This window comes from Bos mutus, chromosome 17 (assembly GCF_027580195.1).
Source record: "Bos mutus isolate GX-2022 chromosome 17, NWIPB_WYAK_1.1, whole genome shotgun sequence".
Taxonomy (NCBI): domain Eukaryota; kingdom Metazoa; phylum Chordata; class Mammalia; order Artiodactyla; family Bovidae; genus Bos; species Bos mutus.
The window spans coordinates 20,230,568-20,258,406 of record NC_091633.1 but is presented as its reverse complement, the minus strand read 5'-3'; the positions used below and the strand labels follow the sequence as shown (position 1 = coordinate 20,258,406).

General features: G+C 38.1%; 1 protein-coding gene across 1 annotated transcript in view; it reads left to right on the top strand.

Moving 5' to 3' along the window:
- The window catches only part of MPHOSPH9 (M-phase phosphoprotein 9), a 54,028-nt gene that overhangs the window by 6,137 nt on the left and 20,052 nt on the right, over positions 1-27,839 (top strand). The window contains 12 exon segments of the mRNA XM_005904670.3: positions 5,400-5,489; positions 6,210-6,703; positions 6,705-6,731; positions 7,618-7,741; positions 11,322-11,412; positions 13,052-13,158; positions 16,405-16,530; positions 16,694-17,154; positions 17,457-17,612; positions 21,413-21,500; positions 23,146-23,361; positions 26,711-26,758. Coding sequence (XP_005904732.2) covers positions 5,400-5,489; positions 6,210-6,703; positions 6,705-6,731; positions 7,618-7,741; positions 11,322-11,412; positions 13,052-13,158; positions 16,405-16,530; positions 16,694-17,154; positions 17,457-17,612; positions 21,413-21,500; positions 23,146-23,361; positions 26,711-26,758 — 2,028 coding nt within the window.

The following is a 27,839-nucleotide window of genomic DNA, read 5'->3' as shown; positions in this document are numbered from 1 at the left end:
CTATAATCTGTGTTAATTTTCAGAATGTGGAATAAATAGAATGAAAGATTATCTGGTTTAAGAAATCAGTAATAGCTACTTATATTCATTATCCATAATCGTTAGAGTTATAAAAATGACTGTTATGGCAAACTTAAAAGAAAACTGTTTAATTTTTTATACTTTTTTTTCCACATAATGATCAGTATGTGCTAATGCAAAAGACCTATAAAATGTCCTTGTAAAATGATGTAAATAATAATGGAATGTTTTATGAAATGTGTCCCCTAGTGCTTTAAAAAAAAATGAGGCAAATTGCCTGAATGTGGCTTGACGTCTGGTAAATTCATTTTTAACTAGAAAGTTTTATGTGAAATCTTTGAAATCAACATCTTCAATCAGAATCAGATTATATTTGTGAATTTAAGACATAGATTATTACATGCCAGGATACCAGCTAGCTGCTTAAACCTCCTAACATTTGAACTGGTTTCTTTCTGCCCTTTCTTCTGTGATCTAACAGGTTTTTAAAATTATGTTTCGTATTAACTGACTTTAATTTTCATAATGTAGGCATATAATTGATTATTCACTGAAGAGCTTTGTAAGCTATTTCATACTTTGACGGAAAGTGAAATGCTATTTTGGCCATTTCAGTAAAACTTCTTGAATTTGTTTTGTGTGTTTTTGTAACATATGAAAATAAAGGCCTCTGATGCTTTAGGATAGTGCTTTAGAAAGAATGGGAGGGTAAATATCGTGTAAGTCTTATTCCTGACTCTTCCCTGAATTTCATGTTTATACCTTTCTTTTGGAATAGTAACATTTGTCTGATTTCTACCAGTTGTAAGAAGCTAATGTACATTATTAAAGAACTAAACCTTCTACAGAGCTCTGGAAGAGATCTGGTGATGACCTGATTCTTTAGAATTCTTTTATTAAAACTTCTCTTCTGGAATTCTCAAAGTTTATCACTGCTTAAACTCAGGAAGGTTATATATTTTTATTCTATCAGGAAAGAATCTATTAACACATTTCTGTAGAAATACTTTAAGATACTCTTTTTGTTTGGTTTTGGCTGTGCTGTGTGGCTTGTGGAATCTTAGTTCCCCGACCAGGGATTGAAACTGAGTCCACTGCAGTGAATGCACCGAGTCCTAATCACTGGACCCCCAGGCAACTTCTCTAATGCATTTTAAAGTACTTGCTAATATTTCTATGATTATAAGAAAATTGTAAAGCATATCATTATCTATAGCATTTTAATTATTTAGCACTACTGATTATAATAATAATAATTATCTGATGATTATTGCTTACCTATTTGCCAGGCGGTATACGAGATACTTTCTGTCAGTGGCCCTCAACCTTATTAGACCTGAAGCTCCCTTTTTATAACAGCTTTTAAAATAACATCAACTTATATTGTCCTGAAATGAAATTCACAGATAATATAACCTGCTTGTATCTGCTTTTAAAAAAAGTCAGTGTAATGTCCTGTGATATAAAGGAGTAATAATACTTATTTATAATAAGATAATATGTAAATATATAAATGCTCAGATGTATCTACATTAGAGAACATAATGAAGCAGTCCAGCATTTACCTCTGTGTAGATCTCCATGAGCACAGCAGCTATCAGCACAGAACGGTACAGCTGCATTGCACTGATGCACCAGCACTGTAGCTGGTGACATGATTTTCTGAAATGGCGTGTAATTCCTGAGCAAGTTCTGAACCATCTTGGTAGTTGCATTCCTGGACAATTTGGTGGCTTGAAAACTGTACAGAATACAACATAAAATGGACACGGGACAGTTCCTTATTGTGGAGACTGTCCTGTGTTTTGTATCCCTGGACCATGCCCCCTAAATGCTAGTGGTGCTCCCACTATCTTTGTGACAACCATGACCTCATAGATTTCAACATATAGTTCCCCCATTGAGATCCTTGCCTTGCAGGCATCATATTTAAAATTTAATCCTCACAGCCACAAATAACGTGTTGTTATTGCCATTTTATAAATTAGGAAACTGAGGGCTTCGCTGGTGGCTCAGTGGTAAAGAATCTGCCTGCCAATGCAGGAGACCCAGGTTTGATCCCTAATCTGGGAAGATTCCACATGCCGCAGAGCACCTAAGCCTGTGTGCCAACTAAGCCTGTGCTCTGCAACGAGAAGCCATTGCAATAAGAAGCCTATGGACCTCAACTAAAGAGCAGCTCCTGCTCGCTGCAACTAGAGAAAAGCCCCTGCACAGCAGCAAGGACCCAGCACAGCCCCCACCCCCACGCCAAAAAAATACACACTGGATTTTAAAGACAATAAAGGAATGTATATCTCCTTAGTAATTTTTTTTTAAACTAGGAAACTGAAGTATAAAGAAATTAAATTTACTTGTTCAGAATCACACAAGTTGGTGGAAGAGGTGGGAGTCAGAACTATGGGAAAGCCCACAGGGTATTTACCAGGTCAGACTAGGGAACCAGACTATAGCAATCCCATGCAGGCTGATAGCAGCAGAAAACTGCCTTCACAGAAAAACTTCAGTCAGGTGCCCATATCCTCCAGCAATATATAAAGTGCAGGTAGTACAAATCACTTTAGTTTGAAATGTATAATAGCCCTTCTTAACAATTAAGCATATAATGTTATCACTGTATTAATATTCTTTAAGTTACTTTATTTAAAATTAAAGGGTAAACAATAAAATCTGTCTCAGAAAAACAAAAGTCTTCACTAATTTATAGCCTGAATGAACTCTCTTCATTTGTATCCTAAATAAGAAAATGATGATAAGGATGTGATTAATATCTTGTCTCACATACTAAGAAGCCATTATTTTTATTAAATTGTCATTCTATCATTATTATAGTTAAGCTTTATGTGAATAATAACTGTATCAGATTAAAAATAACACCTAAAGGTACAGGGGTATAACTTGAGAAAACTGTTGCTAGATTGTTTCTTTTCTGTTTTCATTAATATAAGGTACTTTGTAAGCTGAGAGAGTACGGGACTTGATTTGATCTAGTCCGCTTTGTCCTGAAGTCAGTTGATTTAGAATTCTCACTTCCTGTCAGTGCCCTCATATTTCATTTAAGGCTTTCTTTTCCAATCTTGAGGTTTTCTCCCCTTTACCTTAATACTGTTATACAGATTTCAACTTAATTCTGTTATGTTGTGTAAATGGCTTTCACCATGAATGGGGAGGATCACTGGATTGTGTGATCTATAATACCAGGAAAAGTTCAGCTTGCAGTTGTTGTTCCACCGCTGAGTCATGTTCAACTCTTTGTGACTCCATGAACAGAAGCATGCCAGGCTTCCCTGTTGTTCACTATCTCCCTGAGTTTGTTCAGACTCGTGTCCATTGAGTCAGTGATGCCATCCAACCATTTCATCCTCTGTCGCCTCCTTCTCCTTTTGCTCCCAGTCTTTCCCAGCCTCAGTCTTTTCCATTGAGTCGGCTCTTCACATCAGGTGGCCAGAGTATTGGAGCTTCAGTTTCAGCCTCAGTCCTTCCAGATATTCAGGGCTTATTTCCTTCAGCTTTCAATATCCATTGTTATGTTTGTTTAGACTATATATCTGAGTGCCCATTCTTAACTTGGTCTTGTATCCTAGGTGCTGGAGTGCAGGCAGGGATGGGAGGGAGACTGGTAAACCCAAGTGAACAAATGAGGTATTTGCTGATGGTGCTAAATGCTCTGAAGGAACTAAACAGGATGCCAAGAAAGAGAGTGCCTGTAAGGATGGTTTGGAAAACTCTTAGAGAGATGAGGATAATTAAGCTGAAATTGCGGGATGGGAAGAAGCCAGCCATGTTGAGAGCTGGGGAGAAAGCTTTCCCGGTAGAGGGTGTGTCAGTATAAGTGTCAGTATAAGACTTTTGAGGCGAAAGACAGTTTGGGCATGTCCAGGGAACAGAGGGAGGCCAGCGAGGCCAGTGTGTGTCATGAAAGGGACAAAGAGATTTGAGAGGAAGCTGGGAGGTGTGTGCAACCCAGATCACACAGGGCCCTGTAGGGAATAGAATGGAATGGAAATGGAATGGAAAGACACTGGACGGTTTTAAACAAGAAAGCCAGTTGTCGCAGTAGCTACTTTTTGACATTATATATTGTTGCATACTGTTTGTTTATTTTATATTTTGGGCTCCGAAATCACTGCAGATGGTGACCACAGCCATGAAATAAAAAGACGCTCGCTCCTTGGAAGAAAAGCTATGACCAACCTAAACAGCATATTAACAAGCAGAAACATTGCTTTACCAACAAAGGTCCGCCTAGTTAAAGCTATGGTTTTTCCAGTAGTCATGTATGGATGTGAGAGTTGGACTATAAAGAAAGCTGAGCGCCAAAGAATTGATGCTTTTGAACTGTGGTGTTGGAGAAGACTCTTGAGAGTCCCTTGGATTGCAAGGAGATCCAACCAGTCCATTCTAAAGGAAATCAGTCCTGAATATTCATTGGAAGGACTGATGTTGAAGCTGAGACTCCAATACTTTGGGCCACCTGATGTGAAGAACCAACTCATTTGAAAAGACTCTGATCCTGGGAAAGTTTGAAGGCAGGAGGAGAAGGGAGCAACAGAGGATGAGATGGTTGGATGGCATCACCGACACAATGGACATGACTTTGAATAGGCTCTGGGAGTTGGTGATGGACAGGGAGGCCTGGCTCAGTCCATGGGGGTCACAAAGAGTCGGACACGACTGAGCAAACTGAACTGAACTGTTACTGAAAGTAGACCAGCCTTTAGTTTGAATGCAGCCTCTGGAGAATTCATACTCCCCTCTTGTGTTTTGGCCTCATCTAGTTACTAACTACTGTTGGTTGGTCAGGATGGTTCAGGACCTAAAAGGGGCTCAGAAGGAAATCTTAGGTCACTTCCATAGGTTTTCAGATTCTTTTTTTTTTTTTTTTTAGCTGCTGCAGTGTTTAAAACACTTTAATATCTTACTCTCAAATGTTTTTTTTTAACTTGAAAAATTAATTTGGGGTCAAATTCTCATAAACCAAACTGTTTTTTGTTTTAAGATGTGGGGGGGGGTCCAAGTTAAAGTTTAAGAATACTATTGGCTGTTATGAGGAAAGGAAGAGGGGCTTAAGACAAATTTGAAGTGCATCTACCGGCAGTTGTTGATTAATTAGAAAGGTAGCAGATGACATCAAGTTAATCAGATTTATTGAGACCTTCAAGTTTACCCAGACCACAGGTAACATAAAGGGGTGCCCAAGCCTATGTCCTTGTATTTTTGCATTTTTATAACTAATTTTATAGTTTCATAGCTAATTTAGCTTAAAATTTTTACATTAAAAATACATTTTTAAAAGGCCCTTCCCCTTTGGAGGAATATTTCTGTGAAATACTAGGTTAAAAAATTATTTTTAACCAAAATATTTTATAATTTAATAGACCAGGTGGTTACAGCTATTCAATTTGGTGGAAAAACAGTGCCAAGAGCAGATAGTGGCTCAGCAGGAGCAATTTCACAACCAAATTCAAGTAAGTTGTTCTTTATATTGATTCTTGTTTTACATTGTAAAATTTTTAGAAGAACCAATTAGTTAATTCTTTTTTTTTTTTTTTTGAGAAGGAAGGATTAATTACTTGCAGCAAGTAAGGAGAACACCCAAAGCAGTATCTCCCTGAACTGTAAAATTGAGGAAGTTTTAAACTAAGGGCACATGCATATTCACGAGGGGGCTTGAGCAGAGGAGAATTCAGCATAGAATTGGGGCAGAGATCTACAGAGTCCATGCTTTAGTAGACTGAAGTCAGGAGGGTGGGCATCATAGTTCCGTCCTCCACCCGGGTAGGGGCTTAATTCCTAGTGTCAGGGCCTACTGAAGCTCAGGTTCTTTATGTCTCATTGAAGACAGAACTCAGTGAAAGCCAAGGTAATAGTTAAGTGGATTTACCTATAGAGGCACACATTCCACAGACAGAATACAGTCTGTCTCAAAAGGCAAGAGCGGCCCTGGGAGAAACACACTCTACAGTCAGAGTGTGGGGCATCTCAGAAGACGAGAGGCCCACAGTGAGTTAATTCTTTATATCAGTTTTGCTTATAAATTAAATGTAAGGCACAAGTGTCATCTTTAGAGTAGTAGCTCTTATTTTTAAATGCAGTGTATTTAAGACATTTATGAAAATGTATATTTAATATACATTCTTAGCCAAATCTCTTTTTTTTTTTCCCCCAAATCTCTTTTTTATTTTTAGCGTATACAGGAGGAAATAAAAAATTTAGTCAAGTTGCAGACCAATAATGCTTCCTGGGCTTCCTATGATAGAAGTTCTTTAAGCAAACAAAGATCTTCAGAAAGTCAAATGGGTTTTTTTTCTGAAAACGGTGAGAGAAATGAATATGCTATCAGTTATCCTAAGTCTGAAGAGTCTGAAATGCAGCAAGAAGCATCCTTGTCGCAACCAGACTGCAATGTGGATAGTAGCTCAGTGAGCAGTGGGTATGGAACCTTTTGCGTCTCAGAACTAAACACCTACAAATCTAAGGACGCTCAGGATTTCATGGAGCACATAGAGGCTTCTGAAGGACAATTTGGAGCACCAGTGCTGCCAGCGGAGCCACTTGGAGATGGTGTGAGAACCCAGAGTTTTTATATCCATCCAAATGAAGAGTTTTGTGCTTCTTTAAAGGAAGATACTCCCATATTTCCCAGGGAATTTGAACACAGTTTTCTTGGTGAAAGTAAGATTTGAAGTATCCAGTGGAAAAACAAACAAGTAAGTTGAATTTCTCCATCACTTGAAGGGAGTTTTACTTGTTAAATACATTTATAATAAGCTAAAATGTTTAGTAAATACAGCTCTTTTTAGTTGGAATGAGATGTGTTTCAACATGTCAGTTTTATCAAATTTTTTATTTATTGCCTGTGGAAAATTGAAAGTAACAAAACATGCTATATGTTAATGACATCTGACTGCCTTCCCATTGATAATAAGACTACGAAAACTCTTAGGGTGGGAGGCTTGCCAGAAAAATACCTTTTATATTTTGTAGTCACTATTGACTTGCTGAAAATTAGAGTATAGGACTGAATCAACTGGAATTTTGTCACACACGTTCATATAATTTAAAACCAAATATTATATACAAGCATGCTCAATTTTATGTTTGTTATATATTAGAAGAGATTTTGTAAGTTAAAAATGACATTTTAATTCATCCAGGGGACATTTCAGTAAAAGAAACTTTGGCTGAATTTGTAAGGCAAATAATCACTTAAAATTATGTTCAGTTTTATGTCTCTGAAGTATGTCATCTAATGTAAGGTATTTAACTATAGCAACTCATATCTTGGGTACCCATAAGTCCATCTAAATAAGTATGTTTTCACTATGGAGATATACTTGTAGGTGCCACTATGGTGGTTTTTGTTCTGTCCCATGGCTACAGACTGCACGTACTGTTAATCACTGCTAGTCAGTCCTTTTATTCATTTTGCCTTTAATAATAAGATATCGTGAAAAGAAATTCATGCAACTCAATAAAAATCTATCCCCTCTCTACTATTAGAAAGGCAATTCGAAGTATAGTCTCTATTAGTGTTTAGTTTTATTTGAAGACAGCATTTAAAGAGAGGTATTTTGTTTTTTTCTTTTTAAATAGTAAATTGATAACATCATGGGCTCAAAGGCTGAAGCAGAACCAACCAAAGAGAGCACATAAAGAAGAGGGCTACTCAAAATCTATGCAAGGGGATGAGCAAACCAAGAAATCACCAATTGAGAAAGTAGGTGATAAGTCACTTGACTCTGGTGTGCTTTAGCTGCGGATAATCAGGATAATTATATTGTGTTTACCACCTGTTCATTAACGTAAATTTTTTTTGCCTTTTCTTTTGTATTGTTAATTTGTTCCCTTTTATGGTGTCTCTAAGAATGGGAAACAGTAATCCAAGTAGTGGTTCTTTAATAGGCCAGAAACCAAAGCTAGTGAGGAATGAAAGTACTAGAAAAAAAAAATGAAACATTTATTTTGTAAATGTCCTAATTCCCTTTGTACTGCAAATCTTTACAATTAGCCTGAGAGTAATCTATTTTTGAAAAACCCTCAAGTAATTTTTATTACTATTAAGTTGTAATAAGTAGTAATATATGTGTGAATGCTTTAGATGCCTCTATAAAAACAGTTGAAGCTTGGACAACTTGAATTTATAATCCAAATTGCAAGAGATTAAATGTTTACATTTTATGTGGCCCATTTGCTCATACAGCAGCTGCTTTTGTTAAAGAGTTAACGGATACTGAGTAAGTTTTAAATATCTTTAAAGCCCCTTTGGCCTAAATTGTCATTGAATAACATTGTTTAATATAATACCTTGAAATCACAAAGTCAAGTCTCTTTACAAACTTGATTCCTTTAGAGACAGGTCATGTCTTGATTATTCTGAACAGTCTTTCTATCATCCTTTGAAAAAGATCTATTAAAGAATAGAAATCATAAGAACACAGTCCCTCAGCCTTCATAAGGCACCATTTACTTCTCTTTTGGTAAATTTTCTTTCTTCAATCCTTGATAACTTAGGCTTCTTAATATCAGGTGTTGAACTTAATCAGATTTGTGTTGAGGAGGGAAATGAAAGTGAAGAAGCTACATGAACCATCAAGCCTCTGGGCCTGGTGCTGTATTGGTAGCTCTGTTCTTTTGAACCCGCACAGTATATCCTTGTTTGGTGTAATGGCATAAAAGCATTTGGAGACTGGACTGAAAGTTGCTTTTTTCATTGGAATAGGTTGGCAGAAAAGGAAAATGTTTTCATACATACTAGTTTCTTTTTTTGTTTCAACATTAACTGAAACTCAGTGGAGACTTTTTCACTTCTGATAAACTACGTATTTGTGGTGTGTATCTCAGTGTATTCACTGTCTTTTGCGACTGTGGATCAGTATTTGTTCAATGTAGCCCTGTGGTTCCCAGAATTTGCTGCACGTTAGAGTCATTAGGAGCTTCAGACATCTGGGACACTCCCTTGGTGGTCCAGTAGCTAAGACTCTGCACTCCCAATGTAGGGGGCCTGGGTTCGATCTCTGATTGGGAAACTAGGTTCCATATGCTGCAACTAAGATCTGGCGCAGCCAAATAAAAAAATTTTTAAAAATCTACTTATACCTGGCCACCAGCCCCAGATGGTCTGCCCTCATTGGTGTGGTTGTGACCTGTTACCAGGTGGTTTAGAAGCTCCTCCGGTGAGTCTTCTGGGCTGTAAAGCTTGAAACCAGTGATATGGCCAAGTTTTCTTCCTCCATTCAGTGGAGAATCTGATAAGGAGCAGAAGGATCAGCTGAAGGTACTGTCTGAGAGATGCTGTTTGGGGTTAGTTCTTCCTAGTAGTCTGTTCTGCCTCTGGGGATCTCAGTAGGGCAGAGGGTAAAGCTGTGACGAGGGCATGATGCTCTTTAAACTTTTCCTTTTCTTTGATCATATCCTAAACAAGTTTTGTTTTCCTATTTTTTTAAAGGTGAATTCGATATTTTTGATATTAAATCATTAGGGGAAATCAAGTTTCTTTAGTATGTCTGTTTTAAACAGCTTTCAGGTAATGGGGGTTGGTGAAACAAAGACACCACACCTGAATCGTACTTTTTACTTGCCTAATTCTCAAATTCTGTGGATTCACAAAAGTTGGAACTTTCCTCTTTATTTCGTCCTTTCTCATGTCTCTCATTTTTTTTTTCTTTTCATTTTCAGCCTAAATCCGGGGAATCTTTATGATCAGAATTCTCTTGGGATCCAATTTTCTTCTAATATAATATAGTTTATTTGGGGGTCTAGCTATTCTGAAGCACATCTTGAAATTGGATAGTGTTTAGCGCAGGGATTTTCTAAAGCTCCAGCCAGTCTTTGTTTTCTTGGTCCTTTGGGACAGACTGGCTGTTATCATTTTCCCAGCTGTGGCCTCTCTGTGGTTTTTCAGGTGCTTTAGACGGTTACTGATGAAGGTCCCATGCTAGACTGAGGCTGGTTTCTTGGGAAGGGCTTTCCTTGCACCATACGTTCCTTTCTCTTTAAAAATGGGCTGTTTTCTTCAGCCAATGCCTTATGGGCTGGAAGAGCAGCAGACGATTATGTGAGGTAAGACCCCTCCGGCCAACGCAGTGTGCGTTGGCTTATCACTTTAGGATTTGTGCCTCAGAACCGGTGCAAAACAAAATATTTCACTGGGAATTTTTCACTTAGTCTTCTGCAGTCAGGTCTTTTCTGGTCAGTTCAGTTCAGATACGCAACAGAAATTCAAACAGATGGGAGTTGTAGAAGAGACATTTGATGAAAAAGAGGTTAAAAGTGGTGCCTTAGAAAGCTGTGCATGCATTCTCAGTCATGTCCGACTCTTTGCGACCCTATGGACTGTAACCCACCAGGCTCCTCTGTCCTTGGGATTCTCTAGGCAAGAATACTGGAGTGGGTTGCCATGCCCTCCTGCAGGGAATCTTCCCAGTTCAGGGATCGAACCCGTGTCTCTTATGTCTCCTGCATTGACAGGTGGATTCTTTACCATTGGCTTCACCTGGGAATCTGAGGAGGCTAGAAAAAGAAGGCTGAGCGGAGATCCCCGTCTTGGTAGGGAGAATGTCAGCAGCTTTAGCGTGCTTTTACTTTGGCAGTGGGTCCACGGGTGCTTCTAAGCAAATAGAGTCATGTACTTATAAACAGGAATTGAAAGTTTGGAGGTGGAACTGATAAAAATTCCGATGAAAATAATCTTTTCACATATCTGTTTGGAAACACAGATTTCTTGTGACAATGCCAGAGATATTGTAAGGAAATTTTAACTTGGAGTTTTTAATTAGAAATGAGGATAAGTAAGCATTTTTAACCTTTTCTGGTAACCAATTATTTGTATATAAGATATAGTCTACTGTTTAGAGTTCATGTTATTTATGTGCAGTTTTCAGAGTTGATTTATTGCAGTCTTACTGATAAAAATGAACTATTACGGCTTTTACATTAATTTTTGTACTAAATGACTGTAATTCTAGGCACTTGAAATTTCTTTTGGAAATCGATGGCAAATTAGGAATCCGTTTTCATTCTGAACTCTCTTTAACACCTGCTTCCGGTTTCTTCTTCCGGCTCCACAGAGAATCAAAATAAACGTTTGTAAATTACACAGGAATAGAAAATCCTTCACTGTTAATTTCTATCATTTTGCAGTTATTGGAACCATGGGGAAAGCCAGGCTGACTTTCTCTGTGAACCTCTGAAAGTTTCTCTGTGCCTGGGTTTGACACCTGGCTCATATTCCTTGGGTCAGCAGTTTGTGCCTAGCAATTTTATACTGTCAACTGATGGCTTTCTTTCTTGATTTGTAGTCTGATTTCACTGCTGATACACATTCTAGAGCTTTTTACTTCAACAAACCAGATGAGGGTCCAAAATCTTGGATGTCTGATTCAGGAACAGGTATGATACTTGTTTTGTTTTCTGGCCTTACCCCTTGGCATGAGGGATCTTTGTTCCCCAATCAGGGATAGAACCTGTGCCCCCTGCAGTGGAAGCATGGAGTCCTAACCACTGAACCACCTGGGAAGTCCCAATATTTACATTTTTAAGGAGTTTTTTCAAAATAGTAATGTGTGCATTTCTCCTAGGGTGATAATCGTGTACTGTATACTAAAGGGGTTTCTAAGGTGTATTGTGTGTTGTCTTATGTCTCTGCATCTGTAACTTCCTCACTTGCCTTAATTTGTGCTACAGGTTTTGAAAAGATAGAAGTGGTTTTTTTTTTTTTTACAGTTATTTCAAATGGCTACAAAAATCATCTCAGAGTTTTCTCAGATATCCAAAGTGAATTAAGAAATTCAACTCCCCTGTGAGCCATTCTGTATTCTCCATGGTGAACGTATTTTAGTCTTAATGGCTTTACACGCTAACTCCTTTTTCCACCATCCCACATCCGATTCAGGATGAATCAGCTTTGCCTGTGAAAGTTGCCAGACGCTAGCAACAGTCACCACCTCTCTGCTCTCATCCTTCGCAGAGCCTCATCACCTGCCCTCTGGGCTCCCATGAGCCTCCTGACCAGCCTCCCTGCTTTCACCTTGCACCTTGCATCTGTTTTCAACACTGTAGCCAGTGGGATCCTTTGTAAGGACCGATCCGATCACGTGACTCCTCTGCATAAACCCTGCGGTGGGTCTGCTATGTGCAGAATAAGAGCCCGGAGTTTGTCCTTATTCCCACAGGCCTACAGACATCTAGCCCTGCTGTTGGACCTGAGTGTCTCCTAGTCTCCCCTTTTCTCTGATTTAGCAGGGAGGCTTTTTGCTCAAATATATCAGATGAATTCTCGTTTTAGGGGTTTTGTTCAGCTGCTTCCTGTACGTGGATGTTCTCCTCACTCCTTTTGGGGGGAACCTCCTCATACATGGCTAACACGGCCAACCTCAACCATCCTATTCGGTAAGAACACCTGTCCTCCCTTCCACACACACTGCATCCTCCCTTACGCCCAGTTTTTAAATTTTACCGGAGTGCTCGCCACCTTCTGACATACTGTATATACACTGTAGTCTTTTTGCCTCCTCCCTGCAGCTAGCATAGTAAATGCTCAATAAGCATTTGAATTGTTAAGTTGTTTACATTGCTCCTGTATAAGTCTGTACTTTGCATAAAGAAATTGTTGTCTTTTTAAAAAATATTTTAGGGACTTCCCTGGCCATCCAGCAGTTCAGACTTCACCTTCCAACACAGGGGGTGCAGGTTCGATCCCTGGTCAGGGAGCTAATCACACATGCCTCAGGTCCAAAAAACCAAAACATAAACAATATTATAAGCAATAAAGATGTTTAAAATGGTCCACATTAAAAAAAAGTCTTAAGTATTTATAGTTCAGTTTAAAATATTTTAATTATTAAGTTAGGACTCCTACATGGCAAGACATTTAAGTGAATTTTTTTTTTCCTTCTAAATTCAATTTTCTGTATCCAGGTAGCCAAAACCTCCCATATTTAATTTTCTTTAGGTAGAAATAAGTTCTTCTAGAAAACACTATTATTCTTTTTCCTCACCTTTATCTATTCTGTGTATTTTTTCACATTAGGACTGACTTACTGGAAACTGGAGGAAAAGGACATGTATCACTCTTTGCCTGAGACTTTAGAGAAGACATTTGCACCAGCCTCCTCCACGGATATATCACCAAGCCAGGTAACTTGATAACACATGACACACATGTATATTTGTGTTGCACAATTGTATACTGTTTCATTTATAAATTTTGTATTTTTAAATTTCTGATATACAGAAAAAAGGCATGGGCCTTAAATCATACCCGCCTGCTTTCGAATTTGGTCTCTATCATTCATTGCTCGTGTGATCTTAGGAAAATTACTTAAAAATGAAATTAAAAATGCCCAGTGTCATATGAAATTAAATGACATGGTTTGTGTCCACTATTTTCAATGTAGTAAGTACACAGACAAACTTTTCCCGTTTCCAGACCTGGTTTTGGTTTTCTACTCTGTTATAACCTCCCACTGATCCATTTTGTCATAATTAAGTTACTGTATTGATTTTCTTTGAGCAAGAAATGTAAATATTTTATTGACTTCAGAGCAAAGAAATAAAAATATCTAGTATGTGTATATCGATGTATATCGATATATATCTCTCTCTCTTCTGTGCTTAGATCAGGGGATGAGAAAATAGGTTGGAGGAAAGGAGAGCTATGATTAAAGTAACCAGGAGAGCTGTAAACACAATGACAGGCGTAGATGGACTGGACAACATGGGACCAGCAGATCTGTGGACGTCTGAGTCCCAGAGAAGGTGGAGACCAGCACTCTATCCTTCAGGAAAGGAGTGAAAGAGACAGATAAACACACAGAAGGAAGGGCTGGGGAAGTGAGATTGAGGGGTCTGGGAGACTCAATGGGCTTTTCAGTTATAGGCTCACTGTGTGTGTTTTCTTGATCTGCAACATCTGTAAATGAACACTCTGTTTTGTTGACTCAAATATTAAGTACCCATCAGTTTTAAGCCTTCCTGCTTCCTATTCTACCAAGAAAAAAAAAAAATGCATCAATTAGACTGATGCAATGCTTTCTTATCACTTAGAATTTGTTTTATAGACTTAAATATATTTTTATCATCTATTTCTCATATATACTTAATGAAAAATATAAGTGAAGTAAATTGGTTGAAACGTCTTTACCTTCAGGGGCTTAACTCTTCACACTCTTCTCTTACGTCGGTGCTGGTTTCTGTGTTTTCCATACTCCATTTCCCTTGGGCCACCAAGATCATTGGTGACTTTACATTTCTTTAAAAGAGAATGAAAAGCCTTGGTGCTGAGTTTCTACCTGGCTTAGTAGTTATGTAGGACTGACCTGTATTTCACCCTCAGATGGGGAATGTTGCTTAAGCAGCTGATTCACTGTCCCTTATATATTGGTTCTCAGGGATTCCAGCACAGGTTCAAATCATTAGGATTTTCTTCCAAGCTGCTGACACCTGTTTGGCCAATTTTGGTGGCTTTTTTATTTGCATATGAGCAGCCAGTGACAATTGTGTCACAGCTACTACTTGACCAAAGGCATTTGTAGGATATTATTAATTATAAGAGGCATTCTCTGTTCAGAGATGTTAAAATATGACAAGAGAAATCGTAAAGGTAGTGAAAAGGGAGTTCCCTGGTGGTCCAGTGGTTGGGACTCTGTGCTCTTACTCCTGAGGACCTTGGTTCAATTCCTGGTTGGGGAACTAAGATCCAACAAGCCTTGTGGCATGGCGAAAAAAGCAGCAGTCCCTTGTATAGGGCTGTGTGTGCTCAGTCGTGTCTGACTCTTTGTGACCCCATGGACTGTAGCCTGCCAGGCTCCCCTGTCCATGGGATTTTACAGGTGAGAATACTGAAGTGGGTTGCCCTTTCCTTCTCGAGGGGATCTTCCCAACCCAGGGATCGAACCCATGTCTCCTGCATCAACAGGCAGATTCTTTACCACTGAGCCACCAGGGAAGCCCCAGTATAGGGCTACTTTCCAAGTGTTTCTCTAATATGCTGTTTTTGATCCATTCATTCATTTACCCATCTCTCTGTCCATCCATCCCTTCACCCATTCCAAGGTGAAAAAAGTCACTTTGTATTACTATGAGCCCTAAATAGAATAGTTATAACTCTTCACCCAGGCCCCCGGAGTAGTTTTCTCAGGCTGTGGCCAGAGCGGAAGAACTGCTGCTCAGCGTGGGCTTTAACACTTGAAAAGGCTTCTGGGTTGTAGGTATATAAAAGTAAAATTTCAAAGTGGGGTTATAGAAATCGTTAATTTTAAAAGTTTACATTTAACAAATTAATGCCTCTAGTGCACACACACAAAGTATAATTGTCTTTTTCACAAGCTAGTTAAGGGTTTATTAAAAAATATTAATTTGTGGTGCTCGGCAGTCTCTGTGGTATCTGGAAATGGGACAGTTTAAAAGCTTAAAGCTGTGTGACGACTGTGTTCTTTCAGTGCTTTCAGTGTATCTCTCACTGAATCTGTAATATCATTTGAGAGAATGTCCACAGTTTAAATTTGAGGCCCAGAGTTAAATGGTACCCTGTCATGACCTACAGTATGTCCCGTCTTAAGATAAGTTAGGCCCGGTGTGTTACTATTTGGAGCTGAGGCCTCTTTGTAACACTTCCAGTGTAGCCAAGCCCTGATTTCAGTTGTGGAAGTTAGGATTGTATCTTCTTATTTTTATAACTAATCTAAAGGAGGTCTTATTTTCATTGGGTAACTTCTTTCTTAACACTTCTTGTTGTCTGTGCTGTGCTGTGCTTAGTCACTCAGTCGTGTCTGACTCTTTGCGACCTCATGCACTGTAACCCGCCAGGCTCCTCTGTCCATGGAGATTCTCCAGGCAAGACTCCTGGAGTGGGTTGCCGTGCCCTCCTCCAGGGGATCTTCCCAACCCCAAACACAGGTTTCCCATATTGCAGGCAGATTCTTTACCATCTGAGGCACCAGAGACTGCCAGCTCTTAAACATGAATGTAACTACAGAGCGAGGCAACTCCACTCTTGACACTCTTGACTTGTTCCTTCAAGTCACAGGAAATAAATCTGGTTGGAAGTTTTCTCGTCCCGCTTCATTCACTCATTATGAAGTCTTTTATTTAGAACTTGGTTCTTATTTTAAGTAAGGAGATTACCACGGATTTTATTCTTTGAAAGCGTTCTTAGGGTTTTAAATATCTTAGGTTAAAATTATCCCGTTAATATTTATAGGTAACAGGTAATGGGGAATGACTTCCAAACTCTTATTATAAATCTGATGGTCTAGCATCTTGGTTTATTTTAAATTTTTCAAAAAACCTTTTTATGGTGCTGATCTTGATATCAGGAAAGTAAACTTTTTTCATCATTGATTCATTGATAATATTTGAATGATTTTGTTTCATATCTTTAAGTCTAATACTAGTAATGAGATGAAGCCACCATCACTGAAGGATATTTATCATAAAAAACAAAGGGAAAACAAGCAGTTACCTGAGAGGAATCTCACTTCTGCTTCCAACCCAAATCATCCGCCAGAGGTAAAGTTGTCAGCACTGCTGGGTGAAAATAAAAGATGCTTCATGACTTTAACTCGCATCTTGAGCTTCTTTTCCCTAGGAGATCTAAAGCCTACTCACTTAAACAAACAAACAAACCTGCGCGGAGAGAGAGAAAGCTTACTGTTCTCTGTCTTATTTCTAGGTACTGACTCTGGACCCAACGTTACACATGAAGCCAAATCAGCAGATTTCAGGGATTCAACCACATAGCTTTTTGAATGCTCTTGATGACAGAATATCCTTTTCACCGGACTCTGTTCTAGATCCTAGTCTCTCTAGTCACTCTGACATAGACTTGTTTTCACAAGCAAGTCATATCACTTTTCAGTTATCTGGTTTCCCAAAATATCCTACAGATGCAAAAGTTTCGCCAGTGGACCCTTGGAAAAATCAGGCATTCCGAAATGAGAGTAGGACCAGTTCCACGTTTCCTTCAGTATATACCGTTGGTAGTAACAACATCTCAGTCAGCACTGTAGATGAAGAAAACCCTGTTCTGGGACCGCCTGTCTCAGTCAGTCAGTCCCAGCTTCCAGGTACAGCCAATGGTGTCCCAGAATGCATTTCACTGACTTCCCTGGAGGATCCTGTGGTATTGTCTAAGTATGTACTTCTGGGAATGGCTTGTAATGTTAATAGATGTTCTCTAATGTCTGCTTAAATGATGAAAATTGTTTTTATTGAACTTCAGTAATACATAAAAATTAAAATAAGGTAGACTGTCTAAAAAATCTTTTTTTGCTTTATTATTAATAGCTGTCAACTTATAGATTAATCTCATATTTTCTATAGGTGTATAAAGGGAAAAGGCTATATTTTTGATTATGAGAATGATTGTGTTCTTGTTTTTTCCTATTGAGAGAGTGAGGAGATGCTTTCTAAATATTTTTTCTTTTCACCAACAGGATTAGGCAGAACCTGAAGGAAAAGCATGCGCGACACATAGCAGACCTTCGAGCTTACTATGAATCAGAAATAAATAGTTTGAAACAGAAACTGGAGGAAAAAGAAATTTCTGTAGCTGAAGACTGGAAGAAAACCAATCAAATTCTTGCTGACAGGTAAAACTTGTAATTTAACTGTAAAGTTAGTGTTTCTCCAATTTGGATATATTGTTTTACCCAAAGCATAATATATTGTGATGATAAAACACTTTTGAAAGCACGTAATTTCGATTTGAAATTTTTCAGAGAAACATGTTTGCCTCAGTAATTATTTTTAAAGATCTGAGCCATCCTCTTAAAAATACTGAAAATTGATGAGGACATTTGTTTCATATGGGCAAAGTACTGAGACAGTTGAGCAGATTTTGTATATGTAAAGGAGTGTCGTTTTGTCCTGTATACTTATTTCCTAATAAGTCTGTGGCTGATGTCCTTTTTTCTGACCCAGATATGCATAGCTTTAACCTAGCCATTCATGCACCTGTGGAAATAATTATCTCATTTAAAAAAACCGTAGGCACGCAGGAGCATGGTCTTATATTAAGAACAGCTTTCCGCTTAGTTTAGATACTAGTATTAATAACAGCATACCTTGCAACATACTCTACAAATGAAATTAAACAGATTGAAAACTGAAGGGTGGCTTCCCTGGTGGCTCAGTGGTAAAGAACCCACCTGCCAGTGCAGAAGACAGCAGGTATGATCCCTGATCCAGGAAGATCCCACATGCTGAGGAGCAACTAAGCCATAAGCCCTTGTGACACAACTATTGATCCTGTGCTCTAGAGCCCGGGAGCCGCAACTACTGAAGCCCTTGTGCCTAGAGCCCGGAGAGTAGCCCCTGCTTGTCATAACTAGAGGAAAACCCACACAGCAACAAAGACCCAGCACAGCCAAAAACAAATAAATAAAATTATTTTTAAAAAAAGAAAGAAAACTGATAGGGTCTAGATGACAGCAAATAATCCTTCTTTAGGGCAAAGAAGACAAAGCTCCTTGAGAATAATTATGAGGGAGCTGAAATCTTCTGGTCCAGTTAACAGTCTCACTTGCAGAATTCGAGGAGAACGAGCTTTTATACCAATGTGTGGTTGCTGTGGTAGTTAACATGCTATCTTAATCCATCCTGGTCATTTCTATTGCTTCCATTTTGCTGTTGGTGGTGGGGGTGGGGTCCAGTGGCAGACAGAAGTAGTTTGAAAAGACCAAGGGGAAAAAAAACAAACTAGTTTTAGGTTTTCTAGGATGAAAAGAAAAGAGTAGATAGCAGGCTAGGGAAGTTGGTTCTTGTCTGTGCGTGTGTGTTTTTTTTAGGAGGGCACAGATGACCACAGGTACTTCCTGTTGGAAATCAGAAGCCTGACAGAAGCGACCAGTAGGCCTTATTAGGTCAAAGAAAAGGTGCCAAAGAAGGCACAAAGTAAAGGGGAACTAGTTAAAATATTGTTATGTCTGGAAGCTCTCAGAGTCATAAGAGGATGGAGGAGCATCCTGGAAGTCAGTGTCTTACATAAATGAAAGTTGTTAATAACAACAGCAGTCTAGGCACTGGAGCCAATGTGCCTGTAACATGCAAATGAAGAGCAATGCATTTTTGCCCCCTTCCACTGCCCCCAAAGGATTTGGTTTGACCTGAGGTTATTTAGAGAGAAATCATTTACCTAAGACAAAAACTAATAATTATGTTGGCAGTATACGTAGCAGTTTTTTTCAGACTTTAAAATTGCGAATTGGGAGCTCCAGTTGGGGCCATTAACACTTGTCACACAGTTGTAACTTAGGGGGTGAGATCTTTGGCATACCAGAATTAGTGTGGTAATTAAAACAGAAAAATAACAGCACACCTACAGTTGACTATTCAGTGAATGTATTATTATTTGCCTGTTTCATCAACAGTTTTAATCAGTATTTCATTTCTGCAAGGCTTTGATGCTTTTGTTGTTGAGTTGCTCAGTTGTGTCGATTCTTTGGGACCCCATGGACTGCAGCACGCCAGGCTTCCCTGTCCTTCATTATCTCCTGGAGTTTGCTCAGACTCATGTCCACTGAGTCAGTGATGCCTTCCAACCATCTCATCCTCTGTCATCCCCTTCTCCTCCTGCCTCAGTCTTTCCCTGCATCAAAGTCTTTTCCAGTGAGTCAGCTCTTTGTATCAGGTGGCCAAAGTACTGGAGTTTCAGCTTCATCATCAGTCCTTCCAATAAATATTCAGGATTTATTTCCTTTAGGATTGACTGATTTGATCTCCTTGCTGTCTTATCCAACACCACAGTTCAAAACCATCAATTCTTGGCCCTCAGCCTTCCTAATGGTCCAGCTCTTACATCTGTACGTAACTACTGGAAAAACCACAGCTTAGACTAGATGGACCTTTGTTGGCAAAGTAATGTCTTTGCTTTTTAATAGGTTTTCTAGGTTTGTCATAGCTTTTCTTCCAAAGAGCACGCATCTTTTTACTTCATGCCTGCAGTCACCACCTGCAGTGATTTTGGAGCCCAAGAAGATAAAGTCTATCACTGTTTCCATTGTTTCCCCATCTATTTGCCATGAAGTGATGGGACCGGATGCCACGATCTTAGTTTTTTGAATGTTAAGTTTTAAGCCAGCTTTTTCACTCTCTTCTTTCACCTTCATCAAGAGGCTCTTTAGCTCATCTTCGCTTTCTGTCATTTAGGGTGGTGTCATCTGCATATCTGAGGTTATCGATGCATAGTGGATAGGAACCTGAACTCTGGAGCCAGACTGCCTTGCTCGGAATCCTAGTATGGCTCAGGAGGAACTTGACTTCTGTGTCTCTGTATTCACATTTGTAAAGTGGGAATGATAGCAGTCCTGACTCACAGGATTGTGAGGATGAATGCAAAGTGCTTAACATAGACTGAGTATGTAGCCAGTGTCCAATAAATACTAGCTATTATTCACAATGCATCATTAAACACTGAGTCAAAATGGTAACCGAATTCTTCTGTGTATTTTGTTATTTTCATGTCCTATGATAATTAGCTTTACAAAGAATGTCCTTCATTATAAGAATACTGACATTCATGCTAATTTGAAATAATATAGAAGGATATAATATGAAGTCTTTCTACCCATCTTCTGTTCTCACATCCTAGACTTAATTTTTTGCATCCTTTTAGAAATAAAAATGTATATGCATGTATAAATTTTTTTCATGACAAAGATTGAGCTGTCTTATGCAGTCGTCTGTATCACGTTAAGTGTACAGTTCACTGGCTTTGTGCCTTCCCGTTGTTGGGCTACCATCACCAGTATCCATTTCCAGAACTTGTTTTAGCCTGCAAATCTGTCCGTCTGTACTCATTAAACAATAACTCCCCATGACTCCTCCCTCCAGCCCCAGCAACCAGCATTCTACTTTGTCTCTATTAATTTGATGCTTCTGGGTACCTTGTATAAATGGAATCACAGTATTTGTCCTTTTGTGTCTGGTTTATTTCACTCAGCATACTGAGTCCTTGAGGTTCATCCATGTTGTAGCATATGTCAGAGTTTTCCTTCCTTTTTAAGCCTGAATAATACTCCATTGCATGTATACACACACACATACACACTGCCTTTTGTTTATATCCATTCATCCCTTGGTGGACACTTAAATTGCTTCCATCTTTTGGCTATTGTGAATTATGCTGCTGTGAATCTGAATATACAAAAACCTGTTCATATCTTGCTTTTTTCACCTAATAATTCTTCAAGATTTTTTCATATCATTTTTAATATTCCCTGAATGTTATAATATCAGGTTCATTGGGATATATTTTACTAAAATGGCATCCTTAGTCTTGGCTAACATTGGAAAATTTGTTTTATGTAATATACTAGAGAATCAGATTTTTCTGACACTTTTAAGAGAAAGGATATTGCTTTTGATTGTTTTGTTTCAATATTTTTTTTAGATGTGGCCAGTTAGAGAGTGCTCTGAATGAAGCTACTAGTCGTGTGAGAACACTTGAAAATAAGAATAACTTACTGGAAAGAGAAGTGGTAAGTGGTATTTTTGGTCATTGTTCTAGTGGCTAAATGTTTAAAAATGTAAGCTTTTTTATTAACTGAACTTTAGAGACAAATGAATATTTTTATAAAAGCATTATATGTTGCTTGTCTTCTCCTTTAGGATTTCTTGTTAAGATTCCGTTTTGAATGCTGCTAGCTTCATATGATAACTACAAATTTTACCCTTTAAAAATTTTATTTTTTAATTGGGATATAATTTGGACATTATAAAACTCATGCTTTTAAAGTGTACAATTCAGTGGGTTTTAGTATATTTACAAATTTATGCACCTATCACCATAATTAATTTTATAAGTTTTTTCTGCCTTAAAAAGAAATACCAAACCCCTTTAGCCATCCCCGCCATTCACATACATACTCTTTCAGCCATAAGCAGCCATTACTCTGCTTTCTGTATCTATGAGTTTAGCTATTCTGGGTATTTGGTGTAGATGGAATCACATCATATGTGACCGTGTGTGTCTGGCTGCTTTCCCTTGGCATCAGGTTTTCAAGGTTTATCCATAGGGTAGCATGGGCCAGTATGTCACTCTTTCATAGTTGAGTAGTACTCTGTGGTATGGCTACGCCACATTTTGTTTATCTATCCATCAGGTGATAGGTGGGTTGTCTTCACTTTTTTGGCTATTATAAATGATAGTGCTGTGAACATGTGTATACAAGATTTTATATGGACATATTTTCAGTTTTTTAGATATATAAGTAGGAGTGCTTAACCTTTTCCTCTTAAATAACTTGTTTTTTTCCCCCATGTACTGCCAAGTTTTGTTCTTCTGTGTGTAATTTTACAAACAATGTTTTGCTGGAAAATGCCAGTTATATTCTAGACATTATTTCTGTGTCTTTGATGTTTATTTAGTTATCTTTGTCTCCTAAACTGTGGCTTCCCATTTGGTTCAGTGGTAAGGAATTTGCCTGCAGGAGATGTGGGTTCTATCCCCTGGGTCAGGAAGATCCCCGGAGGAGGAAATGGCAACCCACTTCAGGATTCTTGCCTGGAAAATCCCATGGACAGAGGAGGGAGCCTGGCGGCTACAGTCTATAGGGTTGCAAAGAGTCAGACACAACTGAGTGACTGAGCATGCATGCACACGCAGGCACCGCCTAAACTATAAACTTCATGAAGTCAGGGACGGTTCTGTTAATCTTACATTTCTAGCACCCTGGTAACCTGGTGCCTGGTGGATTTGCAATTAATGATTATTGAATGAATATTAACAGATCAGATGCATTTTGAATTTTCTTTTATTTTCATTATGAGACAATATGGTAAGAAATGCTTTTTTCCCCCCTATAAATATTAATGTGAAGCAAAAAATTCCAGTTTTGCTCTCAGAATCAGTTTCCTGATAGTCATGGTGATTTTTTTCCTCTTTAAAGTGGTCTATAGGTGAGTCCTGGAATCAGAATGCCTCAGTGCTTTTCTCTATATTATTCTGTAGGGTAATCCTTTCTAGTCTCCATTCCTAGGATATAACAGAATATCAAATGTGTTCATTTCCATTTATATGTTTTTATATTTTAGTGTCCGCAGTTTATTAGCTGCTATTGAGACCTCTTTTTTTTTAATTATTATTATTGAAAACAACGTATTATCCTTGTCTTTGTTTTGTAGAGTGATTTCAGAGAACGCTTCAATGCAGCCAGCAGTGCCTCCAAAATTCTGCAGGAACGAATTGAAGAGATGAGAACAAGTAATAAAGAAAAAGACAATACCATTATTCGACTGAAATCTAGACTTCAGGATTTGGAGGAGGCATTTGAGAATGCTTACAAACTCTCAGATGATAAAGAAGCAAGACTAAAACAAGAAAACAAAATGTTTCAAGATGTAAGTGACACCGATAACTCAGTTCTGTGGTTGGCTAAAAGTAGATTCAGGTTTTGTAGTCTTACAAGCTGTTATGACATATTTCACGTTTGTTTTCGCTTTACATGACTTTGCTGTTGCTGCAAATATCTGTATACCTTTCTGGTCGAGTCGGTTGGGTCTTATCTTGAAACAGGAAGTCAGGGCTTTCAGAACTATGGTGTCACTCCCACGCCTTTTGGTCTCTAGCAGGGCAGCTTTTGAGTGGTCTTAAATCAACATCTGTGTGTCTGGAAGGTAAAATGAACCAGATTTAGAAGAGGCTTGATATAATTTTTCATTTTGATTTAATTTCATTTAAAATTTAGAATTGTATCACATTAAAGATGGATTAAGTTTCAGGTTTTTTCAGTTTAAGTTTTTATTAATATTTTTGTGACAGTACATAAAAAATATGAAAGTATTTCCGGCTGTTGAAATTTTCTTTCTGGTAGCTTTAGATTTGATTCTTGCTGCTTTGTTTTTTAACATTTATTTTCATGAAGATAATACATGTAAATGGTTTAAATGGTCAAATTTCAAATGAGAAACAGCAGTCTCTCCACCTCTTCCTAATTTGTAATCCTCTATCCTAGAGGTCGTTATTTTCAGCCTTTTCAGTTATTTCTTCTGAAATTTTGCTCCCTGTTTCTAAATAATAAACTTACATTTCTCTTTTCTTTTACCTGTCAGTCTCAGATGTTATATGTTGAATTCCTTCTGTGCAAGATGTCTACAGTTTAGCTGTCTTTCACCATTGGCTCCCAAACACTTGTCCCCCTTTTTCCAGTGTGGTTAAATTGATTCTAAGAAGCTTATTTTTTACATTTGAACAACTCTGAAATTGGAATACATTTTTACACTATAGTGTCTTATTTTAATTGGCAGCGTTTTTTCCTCTTAGCATTTTATGACTGTGCAGGGTCTTCACTGCTGCGTGGGCTTTCTCTAGTTGTGGAGAGTGAGGGCTACTCTCTACTTGCGGTGCATGGGCGTCTCATTGCGGTGGCTTCTCTTCTTGCATCTTGCAGAGTTTAATAGTTGCAGTCTCGGGCTCCAGAGTGCAGGCTCCGTAGTTGTGGCACTCAGGCTTAGCTGCCACATGGCATGTGGGATCTTCCCGCACCAGGAATTGAACCGGTGTTCCCTGCATTGCAAGGCAGATTCTTAACCACTGGACCACCAGGGAAGCCCCCTCTTAGTATTTTAGTAAATATTAAATAGTACGATTTCTGATCAGTGGTTAAATAGTATAATTTCTGATCAGTGGTATCTTAGATTTTAAATACAATATATTATTTATAGGTGGATTAGAATTCAGTATTTCTTATGTCTATATAAATATTTTTCAGAGCTAAACTGCAATGTTCAGTGATTTTATTTCCTTTCTCTTCCAACTTTTATTATATTTTTCCTTAATTTAGTAATTGCTTTATTTTTAATCTGCTTAGTTTTGTTTTGTTTTTTTAAACATGCATAGCACTTCCTTTCCCCTTGCCTGCCTCCCTAGTATCCTTGCTTCAGTCTGAACTGATTGCTCTGAGGTTTGATATACAGATTTGTAGGGCTTGCCTTGTCATCATCCTGGGAGTTGTCTTTCCTTCTTTTCTGTACTGCATCTGTCATTTTGTATAGGTTCTACATCTTCTGTTTTGCTAGTGTACATCTCCTGAGAAAAAGAAGCATGAGACAAATTTTGAGGTCTTCCATATCTGAAAATGTTTATAGTTACAACCCCACTTTATATTTAAAAAAAAAAGTTTTATTTTTTAGAAATAGTTAGAATTACAGAAAAACTGAGGAGACAGTAGAGTGTCCCCATATGCCCCACACCATTTCCCCTGTTTTTGGCATCTTGCATTTGTATGGTACCTTGGCCACAATTAATGAACATTTTGATGCATTATTAATAAATTCAACGGTTTATTTAGATTTCCTTGTTTTCTCCTCATGTTCCTTTTCTGCTCCAGGACTCCCTCCAGGAGACCAGGTCACATTTAGCCATCCCATCTGCATAGCTTCCTCTTGGCCGTGGCAGTTTCTCAGACGTCCCTCCTCTTTCATGACCTTGACAGTTTTGAGGTCTGGGCAGATGTTTTGCAGGATGTCCCTTGAGAGTTGACTGATGTTTTTCTCATCATCAGACCGGGGGTTATTAGGAGGAAAATCATAGAAGTAAAGTATCGTTTTCAGCATGTCGTATTAGCAAGCACTATGTTTTTTATTCTTTTACAGTCATTTTAGTAAAGTTTCAGGGGGGCGTGCATATGAACACTCTGTCAGTGTGCTGTATTTTATTAGAACTTTATATTGTTTGGTTATTATTATTCTTAATGTATTGATAGTATAATTTTAGTGTGTGTGAGTACATGAGCTCCTAGTTTTTAAAATTTCTTGTACTTTTTGACATAACATCAGACTTACAGAAAGTTGCAAAAATTGTATAAAGAATTTCCATATACCCTTCACCTAGATTCTGAATAACATCTTATGTGTTTTATCATTCTGTCCACATGTAGTTAAATGATTGAAAAAAATATTTTTCCTAAACCATTTGAGAGTAAGTTAGAGATATAATGCACCTTTATCTCTAAATACTTCGAGGTATATATCTTAAGAACAAAGACAGTCTTTTATATAACTGTAGCAAAATTAGGAAATTAACATTAGTACAGTAATCTTTTGAGAGGGTGAAGTAGGAAAGGATAGCTGTGGCAGGCAAAGGGAGACACACTGGGCTTCTGCCTCAAAAACTTTGTGTTTCCCAGTACAGTACTCTTATTTAATTTATATGCTCCATTCAATTTTTGTGAATTATACTATAAATGTTAGTTATACCATAAATGTTAGTTATACTTTTGGTATAAAGAGATAACAGATCTCTTTTCCCTTGTTCAGGATGTGATCCAAGACTACATACTGTATTGAGTCATATCTCTTTTATCTCCTTTAATCTGGAGCACTTCCTCAGTTTTTGTTTTTCTTTTATAACCTTCAAATTCTTTGAAGATCACAGACTATTTTATAGAACTGTGCCTTCTAACATGATCGCTGCTAGCCACATGTGACTGTTTATTTTTGGCCACACTGTGCAGCTTATGGGAGGCCTGACCACTGAACCACCAGGGAATTCCCTCATTCATCTCTTTTTTTTCCTTTTTTGTTTCTGCTTTTTTTAATTGCCTTTAATCTGAAACAATGTGTTAACGTTGTCCTTTCATGACACTAGCATCTTTGAAGAGTATGGGCAGTGATTTTATAGGTTTTTATAGACTCCACTGATGTTATAATATTTAATCTTGTGATGCAATTCTTTTGTTTTTCCTTGTAGCTTTTAGGAGAGTATGAGTCCCTTGGAAAAGAACACGAAAGAGTAAAGGTAATGGTCAATGATTCATGTTCTGAACTTCCTGTGGGGCAGACGCATCAGTTTGGAAGTCAGGAGATCTGACTGTCTCCCTTTTTTCTCCCCTCCTTTGTGCCCATCTGGCTATTTGAACTAGACTTATCCTCTCTGTGTCAGTATCCTTATTTCCAAATATCTGCCCTTGAACTCACAAGTTTGTTACATTTGTTAATTTAAAAAATATTTATTGAATGGTTGCTTCATATGAGATGAGATGAAGTTTTTAGAAGAGTGTAAAATACCATACAAATGCACATAATTAATACTATTTAGATACAAAGTTTTGTGTTGCAAAACAGTAGCTTTTTGTGGGGTTGAGTAATCTATGTTTGAATTCTTATAATTAAAACTCTGTTTGGGATCTACAATTTCTAATTCACTGAAACTCCACAATAAGTAATTGAGGTTCAAGTAATTCTGTTGCATAAAATGCAGGGTTGTGATTATCCAAGGTTAATGAAAAGGCCAGCACAGCTTGGTAGCCAGGATGTCTGGGGTTTCAGGGGCTAGTCGTTACAGCTGAAATCTCATCATTACAGGTTTTAGTTTTTCCATTTACTGAGGTTTCAGTCAGTTTGTGTTTAAAAATGTTAATTTTGACACCGATTGTTTCTAATCAAGCAAAGCTTAATAGGCTTTATTTATTAAAAAGGGGCCATACCCTTTTTTTCGGCCATACCACCTTGAACATGGCAGATCTCATCTGATCTCGGAAGCTAAGCAGGGTTGGCCCTGGTTAGTACTTGGATGGGGCTTCCCCGGTGGCTCAGATGGTAAAGCATCTGCCCGCAACGCAGAAGACCTGGGTTCGATCCCTGGGTCGGGAAGATCTGTTGGAGAAGGAAATGGCAACCCACTCCAGTATTCTTGCCTGGAAAATCCGATAGATGGAGGAGCCTGGTAGGCTATAGTCCATGGGGTCGCAAAGAGTCAGACATGACTGAGTGACTTCACTTTACTTCACTTTTATTAAAAAGGGAACTTACACACAGCTATTTGATTAAACCAGTGTTTGCTGTCTCATTTCTTTCTTTGTGTTATGTGTATTTTCTCT